The 22,793-nt window shown below is 45.2% G+C and overlaps 1 protein-coding gene across 1 annotated transcript; it reads right to left on the bottom strand.

Annotated features, from left to right (window-relative positions):
• Window positions 1-22: 22 nt before the first annotated feature.
• Window positions 23-21,810, bottom strand: LOC120544337 (hemicentin-1-like). The gene is made up of 17 exons (XM_039777986.1): window positions 21,792-21,810; window positions 21,619-21,750; window positions 20,933-21,208; window positions 13,193-13,477; window positions 12,861-13,118; window positions 12,485-12,775; window positions 11,870-12,220; window positions 11,342-11,626; window positions 10,221-10,496; window positions 6,299-6,583; window positions 6,090-6,224; window positions 5,596-5,886; window positions 4,974-5,327; window positions 3,646-3,768; window positions 3,521-3,545; window positions 1,988-2,088; window positions 23-168 (listed from the first exon to the last, which is right to left on the bottom strand). Exons 1-17 carry the CDS (start codon window positions 21,808-21,810, stop codon window positions 23-25), a joined length of 3,633 nt encoding a protein of 1,210 aa, XP_039633920.1.
• Between the last annotated feature and the right edge of the window lie 983 nt (window positions 21,811-22,793).

Genomic DNA, 22,793 nt, shown 5'->3' with positions numbered 1-22,793 from the left:
GTGATATAGCCTACATGTATGATTATGAGCCTGTAGCCTTGACGGTGATGGTGACGCTGACAGGTTCATTGCTGTCTCCAGGGGGAGGGGCTTGGCTGGTGGCGGGGGTGGCACTCGCAGGTGAGGTGGTGAGGGGTGAAGCTGCCCGGGGTAAAGCCATGGTTGGACCTGGAAAAGACCAGCGACAAGGTTCAGTATCGGGTAGATGAGCATCAACATTATTAGTTCTGCTGATGGTTGAAACCGACTGCTCATAAAATCTGATGAGCTCACAAGATGACTACATGATACAAAATACTTTGAAAGCTATATGTGTTATTTTATTATAACTTGTCAATGTAAGATTGTATATGATAGTCAAAAAACTATTTACACTGCTACCCTACCCAACTCCACACTTTTCATGGAGAACAAAAAAAAATGATTTGAATCATTTGAGTTTGATGTGGTTTTTCCACGAAAAAGTTAAATTACATTGTTAAAACAATCTAAAATTTAAATATTCATTGCCAAACTTCAGACTAATCAACCAGAATTGGAAATACCCGTGTTAGTATGCTGCACCTTTTTCAAATTTTTATAAATTCCTAGCTAACTAGCCTACAAACTGACGCTAGCAGTGCACTTTTCCCTGGTGAGTACGGTGCAGGAACAGATGTTTATGTTTTTAAGTTAGATATAAAGGAGAGCTAATTGTGGTTGTTCAAAGTATGTGGCTCTTGTGTAGAAAGCTGCTGTCTGGCTCAGTGTAACCTTCTGCTTACGGTAGAACGCTGACTTTACTGCTTTATGCAAGATTTGTTTGTCTATACAACTTCTTTGTCTACGTGGATGAAAAACTAAATGTATTTTTGACGGATAAATGCAAAGATGGGGCGCCATCATGGAACCAAAAAACAAAACCTAACTGTGACGTTTACGACTGACTGGTGGGGATTGCTATGGACGAAGTACACATGGTGATACACTGGTAGGAGCAAATTACATTTAAAGTGATGGTTCGGAGTAATTTCACCCTAGGGTCCTTTGCACCATGACCTCGAGCCAAACACCCCCCCAGAAGCTTTTTTCACCTGGGTCGAACATTGGGAGAGTTAGCGTAGAGTAGTGTTATCAGCTGAATAGCATAGCGCAGGGGCTAATGGATCCAGTGATGTATCTCGTAAATGACCCCACTAATAATGCCCGAAATGATACCAAACGTCTACAGTAGTACAAATAGGTTATGCTCTCATAAAACGATGGATTGGAAAGTTTTTAAGTACACCAGAAGTGTATGTAAATAACACTTGCCTGCCGGCTTCTGCTCTTTGTTGCTATCGCCAGATGAGTGACAATATTGTTAGGCAAATTTTTACTAACCAGTGTATGAAGGCATGTTGGGTGAGTGAAATTAGAAAGCTAACGAGCAGCAGCCAGCCGTTCGGTCGCTCCGCTCGTTTGCCGAGAGAACAGCTAACAGCCTGGGAGATGCACTCAAGTTCAAGTTCCACTTTATTTATCCTTAGAAAGGAAATTTGATTTGCAGCAGGATATCTAAAAACACACATACTGGTTAACACAAGTTTTTGCCGGGCGGGGCTTTTTCTGCCTGCGAGTTCCATTTTCACTTTCACCCAGCCTACTGCATTGAACGGTCCACCTACGTAAAAACCTTCCCGTAATCACTGGCGGCGTAATTACGTCGACCAGCGTAGCGCGCGTAGGGTTCGGTTCAGTGGAAAAAATTTCTAAGGTTCATCAGAAACCGAACCCCGTCAAAAAGCCCCATATTCGGCTGAATCCAAACCCGAATCCTGGACTCGGTGCATCCTTAATGCAAACAGGATTTTTTCCTCCTATCCCAGAATGTATCTGTGGTGTAGCCAGACCTTACTACACAGTGCTGTGGGCTTAGGTCTGGCAATGGGAGCAGTGTGGTAAATCTGACATGCAAAGGCCATCTTTAGGCTTGCATGAATATGTGTTTGATGTGGGTGCATCTTGCCTGGACTGGATGATCCACCAATCTCCTCTATTCCTCCCTTTGACCTGCCTTCCAATTCATCCTCTGGGAAGTTGATGTTTTCTCTTGACTGGCTGTGCTGCCTGGACATACCAAATGAAAAAAAACTGTTTCAATGGCATGTCTGTAAACAGAATTGGCTGACAACACCATTAAACTGCACATTTTTCATTGCTGCTATTGTTGGAAAGCCTGTCCACGCCCCCTGCAGGTGGACGGCGATACTGCAGTCTGATGTCGGTTGAGTGAGCGCCACTGTGCTTTATGTCTGTTTAGAGAGGCAGCGGACTTTTTTTTTCTCCTTTTTCTTCATTCTGTCTGGTTTGTGCTTTCGTGAGGAAAACGTGAGTATTGTACATGTGGAGTTTGTTGTGTGAGTCTGACCACATGCAGGTACAATATATGCGTTAGTTTAACTGTATAGTTTAACTATTTACATCGAAGTTATGGCAGGAGTTGTCATGTAAGCCTTAATTTCCTTTCTCCACGTAAGCTAATTATCGCCGTTAATATGTGATAACGCCGGTTTATATTGTGGTATCTGGCCCTATAAGTTTAAAGTCTGTATAAAGCTCAAATGTGCGGAGTCATCAGGAGCACTGTGGTAGCGCAGTGGGTTATGATTTACCTCTCAGTGGAGTGATTTTTGCTGGGATGTTTTGAATGGAGTTCAGTGATTGGTGGCTGAGGGGGTTCAAGGGACTGTATGTTAGTTTTCAATGGACTTTTACCTTTTACTTTGCTAACTTACAGTACATGTTCCATATTATCTAACAGGTTACCTAAACATATCCAATATAAGCTGGTTTTTAGAGCAAGGGAGAGTGCATTTTTGATTGCTCTCCGGGCTCCCGGGGGCTCGTAATTGATGCTGAAAACTTGATGTAATAAATCTTATATACAATCAAGACAGCTTCAGCGAATTTCTCTTCAGACACATCTTCACTTCATCACTACTCAAGATACAACAATATCACACTTTGTGTGTGCTTTGAGTGTTTATATGATAAAGTTAACTTCTATAATATAGTGTAGGAAGTTATTGTGAAGTGAATTTCAGTTTCTGTGCTCTGTAGGCTATGTGCATTTAATTACCTCGTGATTTATTCAACCATGTCTGTGGCCTATTTATAACAGTGGTAACAGCTACAGCTAATATGTGTGCACTTTGAGTTTAAAGCTGCTGCCTTTTGTTCAGTTAGTAACTGTAGTAACCACTGTTGATTCCTATACATTTCATAATTATTAATATAGCTCCTTTATCATTGATATTATTATACTGCAGCTTAAATTGATATTCTTATTGCATTTATCTTTGTTTCTTGTAGACCACAAACTCAAACTACCAGTGCAACTCAAAATAAAGCTCTGTTAACCAGACATACTTCCTCTGGAGCCTGATTCTTTGACCGGAGTCAAGTCCATATCTGCCGCCTCAACCAGTTAAATCGTGGGAGGTCATTCCCCTCCGTTTCAGCTATTATACTGTATATAGAAAGTATTACAGATACTCACAAACCAAACAGCATGTCATGTAATCCTGGGAGAAGAAACACAGAATATTAATGCAACATAATGGGACAATGGCTTTTTTTTAAATTCAAGTCATTAGAAACTTGGTGCTTGTGTATAGGACTCACGAGGATTGTTGTTGCGGTTGCGGATTATGAATACGAGCAGCAGCGCTGTTAGGAAGGCTGCAAAGAGCATCCCGCCTATAGCTGCTCCAATCACAGCAGGGTACACGTTGTAGCGTGGTTCCGCTGCAACACATCACAGTTACAGATTGCAAAATAGTACACCTCTAAGAAAACAGTTTCTGGCATTGTGCCTCACATTGTTTTTTATTGTTTTTGCTTCTTTTAGTGGTTCTCAACCCATGTCAGCGTTGTTCTTGTACCGTGAAAGGAACCAAATTCATGACTATTTGTAAATCTTAGCTTCACTGTAAAAGCCAGTTTCTTCATACGTTTTGTCAACAAGACTTACTTTTGAAAAAGGAAATAACACATTCTTTCATAATTGTAAGTTCAATACACTGTGTGGTTTTGGTGCTGCAGCCTTACTTGGTCTGGTATGACCAGTAGCTTATGGTGGCTAATGTTGGCAAAGAATTATGCAGATTGCTGTTTGACATTACTGACATATAACATTTCATTACTCTCTTTCTTTCTTCTTTCTTTCTTTACTTCTGTTCAGCAAAAGTTACATGGGCTCCCTTTAAAGTCAACCCTGTTGAACTTAGCGTAGGTGTGCATTAACTGATGCCGTACAGGGGTTGAAAACCACTTGCCTATCCTACCCTGACACCTTACCTACAAACCCTAAACAATCCCCTGATTTGGTTAGAGCAGTCAAATCCTGCTATACATGGTACAATTAACCCAAATAATTTACAAGAAAAAGCACACAGGGCCAGTTAGAGGAAAGGTAAGGAGCAGGGCTGTTTAACTTACTGCCTGGTTGTCTGAACACCCTGCGGCTCGCGTGAAAATAGAATTGGTGCATATCTTGAGCGGAGAGCTGCTTCACACACGCTTCTTGGACACACCGTGGCCAAGCATTGACTATTGATATAAGAACATCCTGGACCGCTGAAACATCCAAGTCCTTGCTTAAGACTCACTACTATTTGTTGGCTTTCGATTCAAGTTGAGATTTGATTTTTTCCTACTGTTGGTTATTTTGTATTGTGTATTGTTTGTGTATATTATCTTTTTTTTTTTTAGCTTGTTAAGCACTTTGGTCAAAGATGGTTGTTTTTAAACATGCTGTAGAAATAAAATTGAAATTAACTGAATGGCCACGATTGCTCGTGGGGAATGCGACCCGCCTGGAACGCAGCGCAGACGTGCCTGGTGGAAATTAGGGGTAAGACATCCCTAACTCAAGCCCCTGTCTTTACTCAGTTCTCTGCCATAAATCCCGTATCTGACCACACTTTCCTCACTCTGTTCACTCATTATACCTGGAGTCTTTGCAGCAGAAGGGTGTCCGATGGTGCGGTGGTTGACAGGCATGATGCGGAACTGGTACGTAACAGTCGGTGTCAGTCTCCCTACTGTATAGATCCTGACTTCTGGGTCCTGGATGATATTAGAGTACCAGTCTGGTGGACTGATTCTCTCCTCCGTCTCCTGCTTTGAATCATTGTGGCTGCCTCTCCTTCCTGGTCGCTCTGACACCCATATGTGCTGCAGGATGAAACCTGTCCATCCTCCTCCTCCTTCGTTCTCTACCTGCCACTCCAGCGCCACCTCGTTACGCTGTCGGCTGTTGTACATCACTTTGACGAGGGTCACGTTGGGTGGCATGGGGTACCCTGTTAAAGAGACAAATACAACCAGTAAATGTGTACCCCTGTACCGCAGTAATTTCATCTCTTTAGATTTTGGTTTTGCACAGGGCCTGCTGCTGTCCCTAGGTTCCAGCTCTCTGAAGGCTGCAGCTTCATATTTCCCATACAGATGTGGTATCAATCTTCTTATCTAACTCAGCAAGTAAGCAATTGTTTTTCCCAAAATGTCAAACTATTCCTTTGAAAAGCTCTAGCAGTAAGACAACAGATATAGATAAAATATAAAACTTACTCTTGATCACTAAAGTGACATTGATTTCAGTTCCTCCCACTGCGTTGGAAGTGGAGCACCTGTACTCGCCGCTGTCTTGAGTCTCATCTGTGTCTCTCACAGTCAGATTGGCCCATGCAGATGTTTGCAGCAGTGCGTACTTTGAGGTGTCTAGGACGCCCACACCCTGATTGTTAAACCAGGTGATTTCACTGACAGGAAGGTAGTTGGCTCTCAGGTTGCAGGTGAGCTGAACGTCACTCCCCTCGTATACAGACACAACTCTGCGCTGTGTCAGCAGTACAGGAGCCTCTACAGGGGACAATGAATAAATGAATTTATTAACAAATCATATCTGCTATTTTCTTGTCAGGTGTGTCTGACAATGTGCACTGACCCAGTGTGAGCCTGCAGGTTTTGGTTTGGACCAGAAGTGGATGCTTAGCATGGCAGGTGTAGGGTTTCCGCCGGGGGGTGCCGGAGCGAAGGATCAGGATGTTGGAGTTTTTCTCCGCCTTTGGCCTGGCCATCTGGGCCCTCCCACCACAACAAGGCTTTCGGGGCCCCTCCATCCCAGGAGCAGGACAGCATCAGATACTGTTTATTGTTAGTCACGTAGGCAAAACACTCCGGCTCTGCAGGGGGAATATCTAGTGGAGGGAAAGAGGTTTAAGTGAGATGTCAACAATGAGCATAAAAAACGTCCTCTTTCTTTGTTTCTTACAAGTGCGTGTGCTGCATTCTGTTGATTGTTTGAGTGCCAGGTGGGAGCCCATGCAAGTAAACAAGCTGTTGGAGTTGAGGCCTTCAGATGGTAGCAAGACGGCAGTGTTGGTCAGTGGATTTGTTTGCTGCCCTGTGCCAGCCTCGTCTTGGCTCACTTGGTTCACGAGTCCGGTCCAGTGGAGAGAGGGGGAGGGTAATCCGCCGGGCCAAGAGCAGAGGAGTCTCAAAGCGGTATAATTCAGAGCTGCCTCGACAGAACAGGAGGGGGAGCCATCGGGTGGGTCTGCGGGGATAAGATACAGCATAAAGAGTAATATGCAAAATGGGGGCTCTTTAAGGTCAGAGAAAGTGCCTGCGGTAATACAGTGTTCAGGGTGTTTGGGACGAAACATCTTACCTAATGTATAGGAGGAAAATGCTTTTCATGAGATATCTATTCACTTGCAACTTTTTCTTGGGATAAATCTAGATAACAGATGAATGTCAAGTCAGTACAAAGCCTGTCTTCTCTAATGTGAAAGATGTGTATCTCTCTGGGGGAAACGTAGGTCAGACACATGATCTGAGTTACTAGCAGAAATGTAAAAACAAAACCGGATAGCAGAATGACAAGCAACACTTGCCTTGGCTGTGACATCACAGCAAGGTACCTGCCAGAGAGTCCCATCAACTTCCCAGACGACCCGAACAGGAGAATAGGTCTACACCATGGATGTATTATAAGAGCTGGATGCAATGTTAATGGTGGAGCCCCATTCATTCCTATGAGAATTTTTTAAGCGCATGGTGATCCCATTCTCACTAAAGCGTAGCCTATTTAATGCAAGAGAGAGAATGTAAACAAAAGGAATGGTCAAAGTTGTATTTTTCACATTTAAGTTAACATTAGAACTGCCACAACCCACACATTGAGACAATTAATGCATTTGCACGCAGAGGCGGATCTACAGGGGGGCAACGGGGGCAGCTGTACTTGTAAAATAATCCGCCAAGCTTCTCACAACATTGAAATAAACAATAAATTGACTAAAAGTGAATAATTGTAAATGTTATCTTAGGCCCCTGGCCCTCAAATAGTTAGCTATGTCCCTGCATCAAACATGCAGAGAAGTATTTACACATGGCTCACACACAGTGAGTCTGCTGCGGTGGCCCTGTATCTCGGCAAAGACCGGAGTGACTGAGCTGCCCCGAACATCTGAAGGTGAATTCAGTTTACCCTGGTGAAGTTTAAACACACCAATTTAACTTAAAGTTACATTTGGTATTAATGCAATGTATGCTAATTAGCGTTAGCCAAAAGTGAAATCGCTCCCTTGTGAGTTATAGGAGCATTCTGCCCTTTGATTAGTTAGATTTTATAGTAAAGACAATAACAGCTTAATACAAAATACTAAAAACAGTTTTTTATTTGATTAGCTAGCTAAGCCATAACATTACTATAATATCCCCTTACACTCACATATCACAGCAATGAGGCTGCACAAATTAAACCAGGTTAGATGCTTTTCTGTTGAAATGGGAATATAAAAATACGATTGGATTAAGTAGTCTAAACATAACTGTTGTGTGCATGTGATAAATCTTTTCAGATTTTGTATTTACTTATTAGCTACATGGCCCTACAGTGTAATGTAATACAAGGATGACCAGAGATTTTCACACGTTGACTCTTGCAGGCCAGAATAGCTGGAGAGATTAGCTGAAGTCTAAAAATGAAAAGTAAAGCTAAAAGTGTGGATATTGCCAGTTCTTGCGAAGAAAATTGAGAGAACCCAGCCCAAACTCCCAGCCCAAACCTTCACTGGTATAACTCCTTTCTTACAAACAGGGTTCAGTAAGTTAAAGTTAATAATAAACTTTCCTCTCCTATTACAATAAACGGCACACCTCAGGGCTGTATCAGCTCACCCGTACTATTTACAGTGTATACTGCAGACTGTACCACCAGTGTGCCCAACCAGTTTATTTTGAAATATTCTGATGATTCTGTGCTCTGCTAAACTTAAAACTAAACTATACAATCAACTCAAAGTTTGCTCTAAGATCATTGGTCAACCTGTTGCACACTCCTTTCAAACAATCCACAAGAAGAGCATGCTCAGACTTGCTAACAGCATCTCTTCTAACTCCATGCATGTTTTAAATTATGAATAGCAACTTTTGCCTTCTAACAGGCGATTTAGAGTCACTTTGGTTAGATACAACAGGCTAAATAACTCTTTTATACATCAGTCTATCCTGTTGCTAAACCAAAATCAGTTTGCTGCCAATTAAGATCTGGATCTGAGGATATTATGAACCATGTTTCTTTGCCATGGCTGTTAATATGTCTTCATTGATGTACTAATATGTGTAATTGTTGTCTTGCTCTGTGTGTATTTTTCTTTTGATTTCTTTTGAGCGGAGCTGCTCGGGAACGCAAAATTAATGTCAGTGTGAACTGACAATGAAGTTGTATCGTAGAAGTACAAAGGAGGAAGAGAAGGATGGAAATGAAGAAGAAGGCAGTAAACTGGAAAAGATCAGGATGGTCAGAGTAAGAGAAGAAGGAGACCACAGAAGGAGATGAAGAAATAAGTGAAGAAGAGGAAAAATAAGAATTGAATGTGAGGGATGAAGAGGAAGCTGCAGATTATGAAAGAGTGACAGTGGCAGGAGTGACCACCAGAAGGAGGCAGATGAAGATGACAGGGTAGACAGAGGGTAAGCCTGCAGTTACCCCTGTACAACATTGTATGTTTTTGTTCTCTTTCCATTTAAATTTCAGTACAGTAGCATAACATGTCACTCAGTAAAATAACATGTTTTCAGTTATTGGCTATTTTTGTTGTATATGTTATAGGGTTAGATATGTAAAGATTTATGAATGTGTCTAATATCAGTAATTTTGATCAAACAAAAATAAAACAAATTCTATGATAGACTAAAACTGTAAAACTGCATTAGATAATTCAATTTGCCACTCTCGTCTTTCTTTTTCATAAAAAATAATAGTTTAAAAGTATTTTTGTTTGTTTTGTTAAAGCCATTTACATACAGTATAGGGATTCCTGTGTATCATCTTCCTTTGCCACCCCATATACATTTTTCTAGATCCGCCACTGTTTGCACGCCAATATTCACTCACATGCAAGTGATATGTCTCACCCAAGACACAACACAAACGTGTTTAGTGTGCTCGTACACGGCAGTGATGTCATTGAGGAAAAAAACCTTTTTCTGGGCTTTGGAAAAGTTTAACAAAGATTAGCAACTCATGGCTTAAAAATATACTATAGAAAGAGTCATAATCGCCCGTGTTTGCAGTTCAAGGTGTCCTGGCAGCAGTTTTACAGACATCTCTTTTACAATGGTGGCCTATGGGAAAAATCCTTTCTGGGTCACAGGGTTTTTTTTCGTTGCAAGATTGTGAGTGGCCACAAGACAAAATCAGCAGAGGGGCTGAGCACTGTATGTGGGAGCCTGCTCTACACCACTGCCACACTCTGCTGTGGATGTGTGTGGAGGTGTACGGGAGGGGATGTGTGTGGGTGTGTATGAGTGCATTTGCAAGCTTTTGGGTCTGTTTTAAAGCCTTAGTGTGTACAGGAAGCTTAAAAAAATGAGAGATGGATAAGACTGAATAAAGTATGACTATTTAAAACAGAAGTAACACTGAAAACAGGAGTTTAATTGAAAGTGAAAAGATCAGGAAGTTGTGTTCAGTGTTAATAATGCTGAAAAGGCGATAAGATCTGTGTTCTCTTCGTCTTGTGCTATAAATGCCAAATCTGAATTATCATCTCAGTCTTTTATACTCCTTACTATTTGCAGCACCAAGACAGAAGAACACAGGTCAGGACTGGGTGGAGAGGTTCACAGAGGAGCAGGAGGACTGATGGCATGGTCTAAGGTCAGAGGTCACAGATCAAACTCACAGTAGACAGTCAGGCTGATGGATTTTTTGGAGCGGGTGTTGAGGTAGGTGTTCTGTGCCAAGCAGGCGTAGTCACCAGTGTGCATGCGTAGGATCTTAGTGATGGTTAACTGCGGCCCGGTGTAGACTTGGGAGTTGTTGTAGAACCAGACGTACTGACTGGCCGGATTGGACTGGGCTTGACACAGTAAAGAGACAGTCTCTCTCTCCAGGGTTGAATATCCCCGCTTTGTTATACTGTACGGAGTCACGTCTATCTGAGGGATATCCGGGCCAACTGCGGAGAAAAGACATGCACACACTCAAGATGTGAAGGACACAGACATGTTACAAACACGACTAACAGGAGACACCTCCTGCTTCATTCTCTCTTCTCACATCATCTTTACAGTCGGCCTATAACAGATCATGACCTCAGCATCTGCGATGGTAGCTACAGCACTGTCTCCGTACCTCAAATTTAGACCACTGGAGTTCAAGTATTACATACACACTAAAAGCAGGTTTGATAATGTTGTTAGTTGATGACTTATCAAAGTTATCATTCAGCCCATGGCACATGGTTACATTTTCTCTGAGTGTGACAAATGCTGAGATTGTTACCTTATTCTTTTCTGTAATTTCTGTCATATCTATAATGTTACAATAGAATTTCATGTTAAACGTGGCCAGAGCTTTAAATAATGAGGTAAACGTATTTCAGAGAAATCCCTGTGAGCAAAAACCTCAGATTTCCCAATGTTCTTAACGTTCTGCTTTCAAGGTTTTTTTCTACTCTTGGCTTGGTATCATGTAACACCTATGTTTGGGCTTCCGGAACACAGCACAGACGCGCCCGGTGGAAAATAGGGGTGAGGCTGAATACAGGTGCAGCAGCAGCCATGGGCAGTATGAGAAAAATAAAGTGCTTTTTGAACATTAAAGCATGTAATCAAACATGTTCTTGTAGAATCACAAAATACAAGTATGACTCTGAAAACAGTATATAATAGGTCTGTTGCCATGGTTTTAATTGGCATTTGAGGGTTTGTATTATACAAAGTAGAAATAAAATGGATTTCTAATTTCTATGGTTTATTTCTTTTTTTTAATTTGTAAACACCCAAACTCCCAAATACTCACAGATGGTGTCCAGCCATAACCGGTTAGAACTCTCGCTGTTGACGTTGTTGCTGGCCACACAGCGGTACCAGCCAGTGTGGTTGCGGTTGACATTCACGTTGATAACGCTGGTGTTTCCCTGTGCAAAGGCTGAGATGTTGCCGCTGCGGGTCTCATACTGCCACACATACTGGATGGGTCCAGTGCCATTTTCCAGATTGCAGCGCATCCAGATTGTAGATCCCTCCAACGGAGATACATCACTCATCAGGAGGTAAGGCTTACTGACAGGAACTGTCTTCATGACTAGGTCAAAATACATGGTATGTTTACGGACTCTGAAGAACATGTTCTTCACGTGCTTTCACAGGAAGCCCCCCCCACACACACACACACACACAAATGTCAAATTATTAATTGTTTTTTCTCCTGCATGTATTTTGATCATCTGTTTAAGACATCCCTAACTCAAGCCCCTGTCTTTGCTCAGTTCTCTGCCATAAATCCCGTATCTGACCACACTTTCCTCACTCTGTTCACTCATTATACCTGGAGTCTTTGCAGCAGAAGGGTGTCCGACGGTGCGGTGGTTGACAGGCATGATGCGGAACTGGTACGTAACAGTCGGTGTCAGTCTCCCTACTGTATAGATCCTGACTTCTGGGTCCTGGATGATGTTAGAGTACCAGTCTGGTGGACTGATCCTCTCCTCCGTCTCCTGCTTTGAATCATTGTTGCCTCTCCTTCCTGGTTGCTCTGACACCCATATGTGCTGCAGGATGAAACCTGTCCATCCTCCTCCTCCTTCGTTCTCTACCTGCCACTCCAGCTCCACCTCGTTACGCTGTTGACTGTTGTACATCACTTTGACCAGGGTCACATTGGGTGGCATGGGGTACCCTGTTAATGAGACAAATACAACCAGTAAATACTCATGTGTACCCCTGTTACACCACAATTCTTTTTACATTTTGGTTTTGCGCAGGGGCTGCTGCTGTCCCTAGGTTCCAGCTCTCTGAAGGCTGCAGCTTCATATTTCCCGTACAGTTTGGGTATCAATCTTCTTATCTAACTCAGCAAGTAAGCAAACGTTTTTCCCAAAATGTTGTCCTTTTAAAAGCTCTAGCAATAAGACGTCCGATATAGGTAAAAAATATAACTTACTGTTGATCACTAAAGTGACATTGATTTCAGTTCCTCCCGCTGCGTTGGAAGCGAAGCATCTGTACTCGCCGCTGTCTTGAGTCTCATCTGTGTCTCTCACTGTCAGATTGGCCCATGCAGATGTTTGCAGCAGTGCGTACTTTGAGGTGTCTAGGACGCCCACACCCTGATTGTTAAACCAGGTGATTTCACTGACAGGAAGGTAGTTGGCTCTCAGGTTGCAGGTGAGCTGAACGTCACTCCCCTCGTATACAGACACAACTCTGCGCTGTGCCAGCAGTACAGGAGCCTCTACAGGGGACAATGAATAAATGAATTTATTAACAAATCATATCTGCTATTTTCTTGTCAGGTGTGTCTGACAATGTGCACTGACCCAGTGTGAGCCTGCAGGTTTTGGTTTGGACCAGAAGTGGATGCTTAGCATGGCAGGTGTAGGGTTTCCCGCTGCGGGCGGTGCCGTAGCGAAGGATCAGGATGTTGGAGTTTTCTTCTCCGCCTTTGGCCTGGCCATCTGGGCCCTCCCACCACAACAAGGCTTTCGGGGCCCCTCCATCCCAGGAGCAGGACAGCATCAGATACTGTTTATTGTTAGTCACGTAGGCAAAACACTCCGGCTCTGCAGGGGGAATATCTAGTGGAGGGAAAGAGGTTTAAGTGAGATGTCAACAATGAGCATAAAAAACGTCCTCTTTCTTTGTTTCTTACGTGTGCGTGTGCTGCACTCTATTGATTGTTTGAGTGCCAGGTGGGAGCCCATGCAAGTTAACAAGCTGTTGGAGTTGAGGCCTTCAGATGGTAGCAAGACGGCAGTGTTGGTCAGTGGATTTGTTTGCTGCCCTGTGCCAGCCTCGTCTTGGCCCACTTGGTTCCCGAGTCCGGTCCAGTAGAGAGAGGGGGAGGGTAATCCGCCGGGCCAAGAGCAGAGGAGTCTCAAAGCGGTATAATTCAGAGCTGCCTCGACAGAACAGGAGGGGGAGCCATCGGGTGGGTCTGCGGGGATAAGATTCAGCGTAACGAGGCAAAATGTGCCCGTGTGTACAGGGTGTTGGCAATAAAATATCTTACTAAATTTATAGGAAGAAAATGCTTTTCATTAGATATCTATTCACTTACAACTTTTTCTTAGGATAAAGCTAGGTAACACAGATGAATGTCAAGTCAGTACAAAGCCTGTCTTCTCTAATGTGAAAGATGTGTACAAAAAGGAAATGCTCTCTATCTCTCTTGAGGGATGAGTTGTTTTAGGTCAGACACACGATCTGAGTAACAACTCAGCAAAAACAAAACAGGAGAGCATAATGACATGCGTGTGTGCATGCGTCCGTGCGCTTGCACATTTGCAAGCGCAAGCTTTTTGGTTTTGAAGTCTTAAGCCCTATTCGCACGGGATTAGTATCATCTAGGGACCTTGTGTGATTTAGAAATTACCCCCCCACATCTGCGTTTCGTGAGGCACATTCACAGGGGATAAGCGAAGCCTGCTTTTACTTGAATTTACTGAAATATCTGTACCCCGTGAGTTGGCTACCCGGAGGCGCTCGGAGGACGGCCAGGGAGAGGCTGCTGCACCACACTTGGGTCGGGGTTGTCACTACCCGATGTGAGTTGAGTGCAGATGTGAGTCGCGCATGCTCAGATTTAAATGGTTTACGGCATAATGCCAAGGGATCCGGATCCGGCTAGCGTTGTTTGCTAACGTTAGCTCAAAATGCCATTCAAGTGACAGCCTTTGTTGTGTTTGATTGCTAATTTGTAGCCATCAGTGAACAAACTTCGTTATGTAGGTCCACACATAGAAGTCTCTGGTTAGCAGGTTCTTGTAGGCTACTTCAGCCTCTAATCTAGAACTGACATCAGGGATCATTCTGTGAAAATGTGATGCCTTACGCTAAATAGTACATTACTGTATGTACTATGTAATGTACCTATCTCATTATTCTGTGGCTAACAGCAAAACAGATCTGCGTGAAGTCGCAAAGTGACGCATGCGCGACTCACATCTGCACTCGACTCACGTTGGGTAGTGACAGGGGTTACGTATCTTTTTGGGCCAGGCCCGGTAGAGGTTACCAGGGACACATACCCTATCCCCACCCCGGCGGCACCCACACAGGATCACCGTCAGCCCTTGGACAAAGCCGCGGGGAGTGCATGGACTCGGGGATGGAGAACTCTGGTCGGGCAGTGGTCCAAACTTGGTTGGCCATAAAAAAGGCGTGGTCCGCAGCCTCTCACGATCCCATATCCGTCTTCGCGAGAGGGATGAAAAGGCGCACCGGAAACAAAAACCTTGAAAAAATTACTGTATATACAACCCAGCCAAATCACAGCCGTGTCGATTCGCACAGGACTAATATTATCACAGGACCACGGTACTCAGAGAAATATGGTAGGTCATTTGCGGGGGAATTTTTACTCCACAAATTACAGACATTGCCCATTCACATGGGGTTAAGATCACAGACAACCTCCATAATTATAGTTAATTAAAACAGAAGAGGCAAATGAGGTTTCTGCGTAAAACTGAAAACAGGAGAGGGTTAATTAAAAGTGAAAAGGAAGTTGTGTTTGAGTAGGATGTTCAGTGTTAATAATGATGAAAATCAAAGGCAATAAGAGGTCACAGACCACACTCACAGTAGACAGTCAGGCTGATGGTTTTTTTAGAGTGGGTGTTGAGGTAGGTGTTCTGTGCCGAGCAGGTGTAGTCGCCAGTGTGCATGCGTAGGATCTTAGTGATGGTTAACTGCGGCCCGGTGTAGACCTGGGAGTTGTTGTAGAACCAGATGTACTGACTGGCCGGGTTGGACTGGGCTTGACACAGTAAAGAGACATTTTCTCTCTCCAGGGCTGAATATCCCCGCTCTGTTATACTGTACGGAGTCACGTCTATCTGAGGGATATCCGGGCCAACTGCGGAGAAAAGACATGCACACACTCAGATATGAAGGACACAGACATGTTACAAACATGACTAACAGGAGACACCTCCTGCTTCATTCTCTCTTCTCACATCATCTTTACAGTCTGCCTATAAGAGATCATGACCTCCGCATCCACAACTACGCTACAGCACTGTCTCCATACCTCAGATTTAGACCACTGGAATTCAAGTATTAACATATATAGTACAGTACAAGCAGGTTTGATAATGTTAGGTGATGAGTTATCATTCACCCCATGGCACGAGATTAAGATCACAAACATCCTCCTTAATTCCATCTATCCATCTTTGCCCCCTATCCGGGGTCGGGTCGCTAGGGCAGCAGCTCCAGCAGGGGACCCCAAACTTCCCTTTCCCAAGCCACATTAACCAGCTCTGCCTGGGGGAACCTGAGGCGTTCCCAGGCCAGGTTGGAGATATAATCCCTCCACCTAGTCCTGGGTCTTCCCCGAGGCCTCCTCACAGCTGGACGTGCCTGGAACACCTCCCTAGGGAGGCGCCCAGAGGGCATCCTTACCAGATGCCCAAACCTCAACTGGCTCCTTTCGACGCAAAGGAGCAGTGGCTCTACTCCGAGCTCCTCACGGATGACCCTATCTCTAAGGGAGACGCCAGCCACCCTCCTGAGGAAACCCATTTTGGCCGCTTGTACCCTGGATCTTATTCTTTTGGTCATGACCATAGGTGAGAGTAGGAACTGACCGGTAGATCGAGAGCTTTGCCTTCTGGCTCAACTCTCTTTTCATCACAACGGTGCGATAAATTTAATGTAATACCGCCCCCGCTGCACCGATTCTCCGACCAATCTCCCGCTCCATTGTCCCCTCACTTGTGAACAAGACCCCAAGGACTCATTCCCTACTTGGAGTAGGTGTCACGGGTCAGAAGTTGATTTTATTTAAGCATGCTTTTACTTGGATTTGCTGTGTTTTTACTATTTGTTGTGTTTTTATCTTTTATATTGCATGCTTTTATTTTGAAACGTGTGGTGTGTGTTTTTAATTTTGGTTTTCCTTCCACCAGTGAACATTTTAGTAATCAGGACTTAAAGACTTGCACCTGGGAGCCAGAGATGGGATTGACTGTTTTTTAGATATAAAAAGGGCAGAACAACAACAGAGCAGCAGAGAAGGAGCGAAGAAGCATTATGAGAGACACGCAGCGAAGAAGCACATGATGGAGGACACTGAGAGCAAAGAAGCACATGAGACCAACAGGAGAGCATGAAGGACATGGAGAGGATGAGGACACACGAGGGAGGATGCGGAGCACAACAGACGGAACGGAAAAGGCAGAGGAGCAGACAGAGAGGAGCAGACGGAGAGACACAGCGAGAGAGACGCATAGACCAGGAGCCCAGTGAGAACAACATTGTCCCTGGTCTGGAGGAGGCCTGAGAGTAGCTACACCGAAAAACTCAAAAACCGATCGCTAGCGGCAGCAGTGGGAGAAGGTAAAACTTCTCCCTCCCGCATAAGTCTCTTTTTAAGACCGGTGTTTGAACACCGGTGTTTGCACTTTAAAGAACGTTTGACTGGCCTAGAGTTCTCTTTACAGGCTATGCCCGAGGAGAGGAGGCGAACGACAAAGAAGCTGGTTGCCAGCGGAGACCTGTGGACATTTTAATCTCTCACTCCTGTTCTGTTGGACCATTTTTTAGCTTGATTTTAGTTGGTTGTGTTTTTAGTTTTTTAAATTCTTTTAAGGAGAAATTTTTATTGTGTTATTCTTTTAAAATAAATTGTTATTCCTCAATTGTTTTTTACTCATTGTTTAAAAAAAAATTGTTTACTGCTCTCCCCTGGTACAAAGGACCTGTTTTAATCTTTTACTTTAAATTGGAATTGTTGTAATTTTATGAGGTCCTAGGCCTCAAGCAAAAAACCTAGGTGGCGTTGTCGGCCCCGTACACAATTTTATATTTTATCCATGCACCCACGCGCTCACGCGCCCCCCTTCTTACATAGGCACTCCATCGGTTTCCTGCTGAGAACCATGGCCTCAGATTTAAAGGTGCTCATCCTCATCAGAGCCGCTTCACACTCGCCTGCGAACCGATTCAGTGCTGAAGGTCACAGGCCGATGACACCATCAGGACCACATCATCTGCAAAGAGCAGCAATGAGATCCCCAGCCCACCGAACTGCAACCCCTCCCCACCCCGACACCACGCCTCGATATCCTGTCCATAAATATTACAAACAGGATTGGTGACTAAGTGCAGCCCTGGCGGAGGCCAACCCTCACCTTAAAGAAGTCCGACTTAACACCTAGCACCCAGACGCAGCTCTCGCTTTGGTCATACAGAGATTGGATGGCCCTGAGAAGGGACCCCCTCCCCCCATACTCCCACAGCACCTCCCACCGTATCTCCCGGGGATCCAGTCATATGCCTTCTCCAGATCCACAAAACACATGTAGACCGGATGGGCATACTCCCAGGCTCTCTCCTGAATCCTTGTAAGAGTGAAGCTCTGGTCCATCCAGGACGGAATCCGCATTGTTCCTCTTCAATCCAAGGTTTGACTATTGGCCAAACCCTCCTTTCCAGGACCATGGAGTAGACTTTACCAGGGATGCTGAGAAGTGTGATACCCCTCTAATTGGCACACACCCTCTGGTCACCCTTTTTGAACAGGGGAACCACCACCCTGGTCTGCCACTCCTTTGGTACTGTCCCAGACTCCCATGCAATGTTGAAGAGGCGTGTCAACCAAGACAGCCCTTCCACACCCAGAGCTTTCAGCATTTCTGGACAGATCTCATCAATCCCCGGGGGCATTGCCACTGTGGAGTTGTTTGACTACCTCAGTGACTTCCCCCAGGGAAATTGACGATAATCCCCGATCATCCTACCGCTCTGCCTGTAACATAGAGGGCATATTATTATAATAAGTGCTCCTTCCACCGCCCTATTACCTCCTCAGTTGAGGTCAACAGCATCCCATACTTTCTGTACACAGCTTGGATGGTTCCCTGCTTCCCCCTCCTGAGGTAGCAAATGGTTTTCCAGAAGCACCTTGGTGCCGACCGAAAGTCCTTCTCCATGTCTTCTCCGAACTTCTCCCACACCTGGTGCTTTCACGGCAGAGGCTGCAGCCCTTCGGGCCCTTTGTTACCCTGCAACTGCCTCCGTAGTCCTCTGGGATAACATATCTCAGAAAGACTCCTTCTTCAGTTGGATGGCTTCCCTGACCACCGCTGTCCACCATGGTGTTTTTGGGTTACCGCCCCTTGAGGCACCCAGCACCCTAAGACCACGGCTCTCCGCCGCAGCTTCAGCAATGGAAACCTTGAACATTGTCCACTCGAGTTCAATGCCCCCAGCCTCCACAGGGATGCACGAAAAGCTCCACCGGAGGGGTAAGTTGAAAGTCTGTCGGACAGCGGCCTCCTCCAGACATTCCCAATTTACCCGCACTACCAATTTGGGCTTCCAGGTCTGTCCAGAGTCTTCCCCCACCTCATGACCCAACTCGCCACCAGATGGTGATCGGTTGACAGCTCCGCCCCTCTCTTCACCCGAGTGTCCAAAACATACGGCCTCAGATCAGATGAAATGATGATAAAATTGATCATTGACCTTTGGCCTAGGGTGCTCTGGTACCAAGTACACTTATGAGCATCCCTATGTTCGAACATGGTGTTTGTTAAAGAAAATCCATGACTAGCACAGAAGTCCAACAAAGAACAACCACTCGGATTTAGATCAGGGAGGCTGTTCCTCCCAATCACGCCTCTCCATGTGTCCATCATTGCCCACGTGCACGTTGAAGTCCCCCAGCAGGACTATGGATTCCCCCACTGGAGCCCCATGCAGGACTCCATTCAAGGTCTCCAGTGAGGCCAAATACTCCAAACTTTTGTTTGATGCATATGCACAAACAGTCAGAGTTTCCCCCCCCCACAACCCGCAGGCGTAGGGAGGCGACCCTCTTGTCCACCGTGGTAAACTCCAACGTAGCGGTGCTCAGCCAGGGGCTTGTGAGTATCCCCACACCCGCCCGGCGCCTCACACTCTGGGCAACTCCGGAGAAGAAAAGAGTCTAACCCCTATCCAGGAGTATGGTTTCAGAACCAAGACTGTGCGTAGAGGTAAGCCCCACCAGATCTAACTGGTAGCGCTCCACCTCCCGCACAAGTTCCGGCTCCTTCCCCCACAGAGAGGTGACATTCCCCAGAGCCAGCCTCTGCTGCCCGGGTCTGGTCCATTGAGGCTCCTGACCTTCACTGCCACCCGTGTGGCAGCGCACCCGACCCCAGCGGTTCCTCCCATAGGTGGTGGGCCCATGGAATGGAGAGGGAGGTGCCACGTCGCTTCTTTGGGCTGTGCCTGGACGGGCTCTGTGGCAAACCCAGCCACCAGACGCTCGTTGATGAGCCCTCCATCTGGGCCTAGCTTCAGACGGGTGCCCCGGGCTTCCTCTGGGCAGGGTAGCTCTATCTCTTCCTCGTTTTTTCATAGGGTTTTTGAACCATTTATTTGTCTGGCCCTTCACCTGAGACCTCTTTGCCATGGGAGACCCTACCAGGAGCACCAAGCTCCAGACAACACAGCCCTCAGGTTCATAGGGACACACAAACCTCTCCACCACGATAAGGTAATGGTTCCCCGGAGAGGCTCCTCCGTAATTATAATTAACTAAAACAGAAGAGGCAAAGGAGGTTTCTGCGTAACACTGAAAACAGGAGAGGGTTAATTAAAAGTGAAAAGGAAGTGTTTGAGTAGGATGTTCAGTGTTAATAATGATGAAAATCAAAGGCGATAAGAGGTCACAGATCACACTCACAGTAGACAGTCAGGCTGATGTTTTTTTTGGAGTGGGTGTTGAGGTAGGTGTTCTGTGCCGAGCAAGTGTAGTCGCCAGTGTGCATGCGTAGGATCTTAGTGATGGTTAACTGTGGCCCAGTGTAGACCTGGGAGTTGTTGTAGAACCAGACATACAGACTAGCCGGGTTGGACTGGGCTTGACACAGTAAAGAGACATTTTCTCTCTCCAGGGCTGAATATCCCCGCTCTGTTATACTGTACGGAGTCACGTCTATCTGAGGGATATCCGGGCCAACTGCGGAGAAAAGACATACACACACTCAGATATGAAGGACACAGACATGTTACAAACACGACTAACAGGAGACACCTCCTGCTTCATTCTCTCTTCTCACATCATCTTTACAGTCTGCCTATAAGAGATCATGACCGCAATGGTAGCTACAGCACTGTCTCCATACCTCAGATTTAGACCATTGGAATTGAAGTATTAGCATATACAGTACAAGCAGGTTTGATAATGTTGTTAGGTGTTGACTCAAAGTTAAGATCACAGACAACCTCCATAATTATAGTTAATTAAAACAGAAGAGACAAATGAGGTTTCTGCGTAAAACTGAAAACAGGAGAGGGTTAATTAAAAGTGAAAAGGAAGTTGTGTTTGAGTAGGATGTTCAGTGTTAATAATGATGAAAATCAAAGGCGATAAGAGGTCACAGATCAAACTCACAGTAGACAGTCAGGCTGATGGATTTTTTGGAGTGGGTGTTGAGGTAGGTGTTCTGTGCCGAGCAGGTGTAGTCGCCAGTGTGCATGCGTAGGATCTTAGTGATGGTTAACTGCGGCCCGGTGTAGACCTGGGAGTTGTTGTAGAACCAGACGTACTGACTGGCTGGGTTGGACTGGGCTTCACACAGTAAAGAGACATTTTCTCTCTCCAGGGCTGAATATCCTCGCTCTGTTATACTGTATGGACTCACGTCTATCTGAGGGATATCCGGGCCAACTGCGGAGAAAAGACATGCACACACTCAAGATATGAAAAGACATGTTACAAACACAACTAACAGGAGACACCTCCTGCTTCATTCTCTCTTCTCACATGAACTTTTCAGTCCGCCTATAAGAGATCATGAGCTCAGTGTCCGCAATGTCACTGTCTCCGTACCTCAAATTTAGACCACTGGAAATCAAGTATTAACATATACAGTACAAGCAGGTTTGATAATGTTGTTAGGTGATGACTCAAAGTTATTCATCGCATGGCACATGGTTACATTTTCTCTGAGTGTGACAAATGCTAAAGCTGCATGTCCTCGCAATTTATTGATTACTCACACATCAAATGCCAAAGAAGGAAAGTAAAAGATATCAGTGCATAAAAAGATACACCCAAATCCTACCCCAAATACTCACACATAGTGTCCAGCCATAACGGGTTAGAGCTCTCGCTGTTGACGTCATTGCTGGCCACACAGCGGTACCAGCCGGTGTGGTTGCGATTGACGTTGGTCACGTTGATAACGCTGGTGTTTCCCTGTGCAAAGGCTGAGATGTTGCCGCTGCGGGTCTCATACTGCCACACATACTGGATTGGTCCAGTGCCATTTTCCAGATTGCAGCGCATCCACATTGTAGATCCCTCCACCGGAGATACATCACTCATCAGGAGGTAAGGCTTACTGACGGGAACTGTATTAAAGACAAAGTCACACAGGTACGTTTACAATCTCTGAAGAACATTGTTCTTCATCTACTTTCACATGAAAAGACCCCCACCCCACACAAGCACACACACCCTTGGCTACGCCCCTGCCTGAAGAAGTTAAGTGTTTCAGAGTGCAGGTAGTCTTACCTCGGACAGTGAGGTGCACATAGTAGTAGAAGACTTTGGGCTCCTGTTCTATGTCATAGAAAGCCTGGCAGGTGAACAGGCCGTGTGCAGCCAGAGGCAGGTTTTCGATACCCACAGCTGCACTGTTCGAGTTGACCGTGAGCTGTCCAAGCGTCTGGGCCAGCTGCTGGATCCTCTGTCCTTTCCCCAAATCATACACCACAGCTCTTATAGCTTCAGTTCCAGGCATGGTGAAGCTCCATATGTACATGTCAGGTAAGGTGGGACCGCATTCCAGGATCACCGTTTTGCCCACCACTCCATACACACTGGTGTCCTGGTACACCACCTCCCATTTGGGATTTATCTCCACCGCTGGAAGAGGGAGAGGATACACTGACATGCAAGCCAACCTGTGTGTGTGTGTGTGTGTGTGTGTGTGTGTGTGTGTGTGTGTGTGTGTGTGTGTGTGTGTGTGTGTGTGTGTGTGTGTTGTGTGTGTGTGTGTGCACGTGCACGTGTGTGTGAAGGAAAACGAGATGGTGGTGTTATGTGCCCTGCCAGTGTTAAGTTACAGGATTGATTACACAAGTTTCAGACACACTTTAATAGTTCAATAAGGGATTCCAAAACAGATAATGAATTAATCAAATTATTCTACCAGCCCCGTTCAATTTGTCAACCATCTTTGGCTTTCTTAGCTATTTCTCATTTTGAACTGTTCCACTGTTATGCATTACATTAGAAGATAACTCCT

This window comes from Perca fluviatilis, chromosome 16 (genome assembly GCF_010015445.1).
Source record: "Perca fluviatilis chromosome 16, GENO_Pfluv_1.0, whole genome shotgun sequence".
Lineage (NCBI taxonomy): Eukaryota > Metazoa > Chordata > Actinopteri > Perciformes > Percidae > Perca > Perca fluviatilis.
This window is presented reverse-complemented; position numbering and strand designations above follow the sequence as displayed.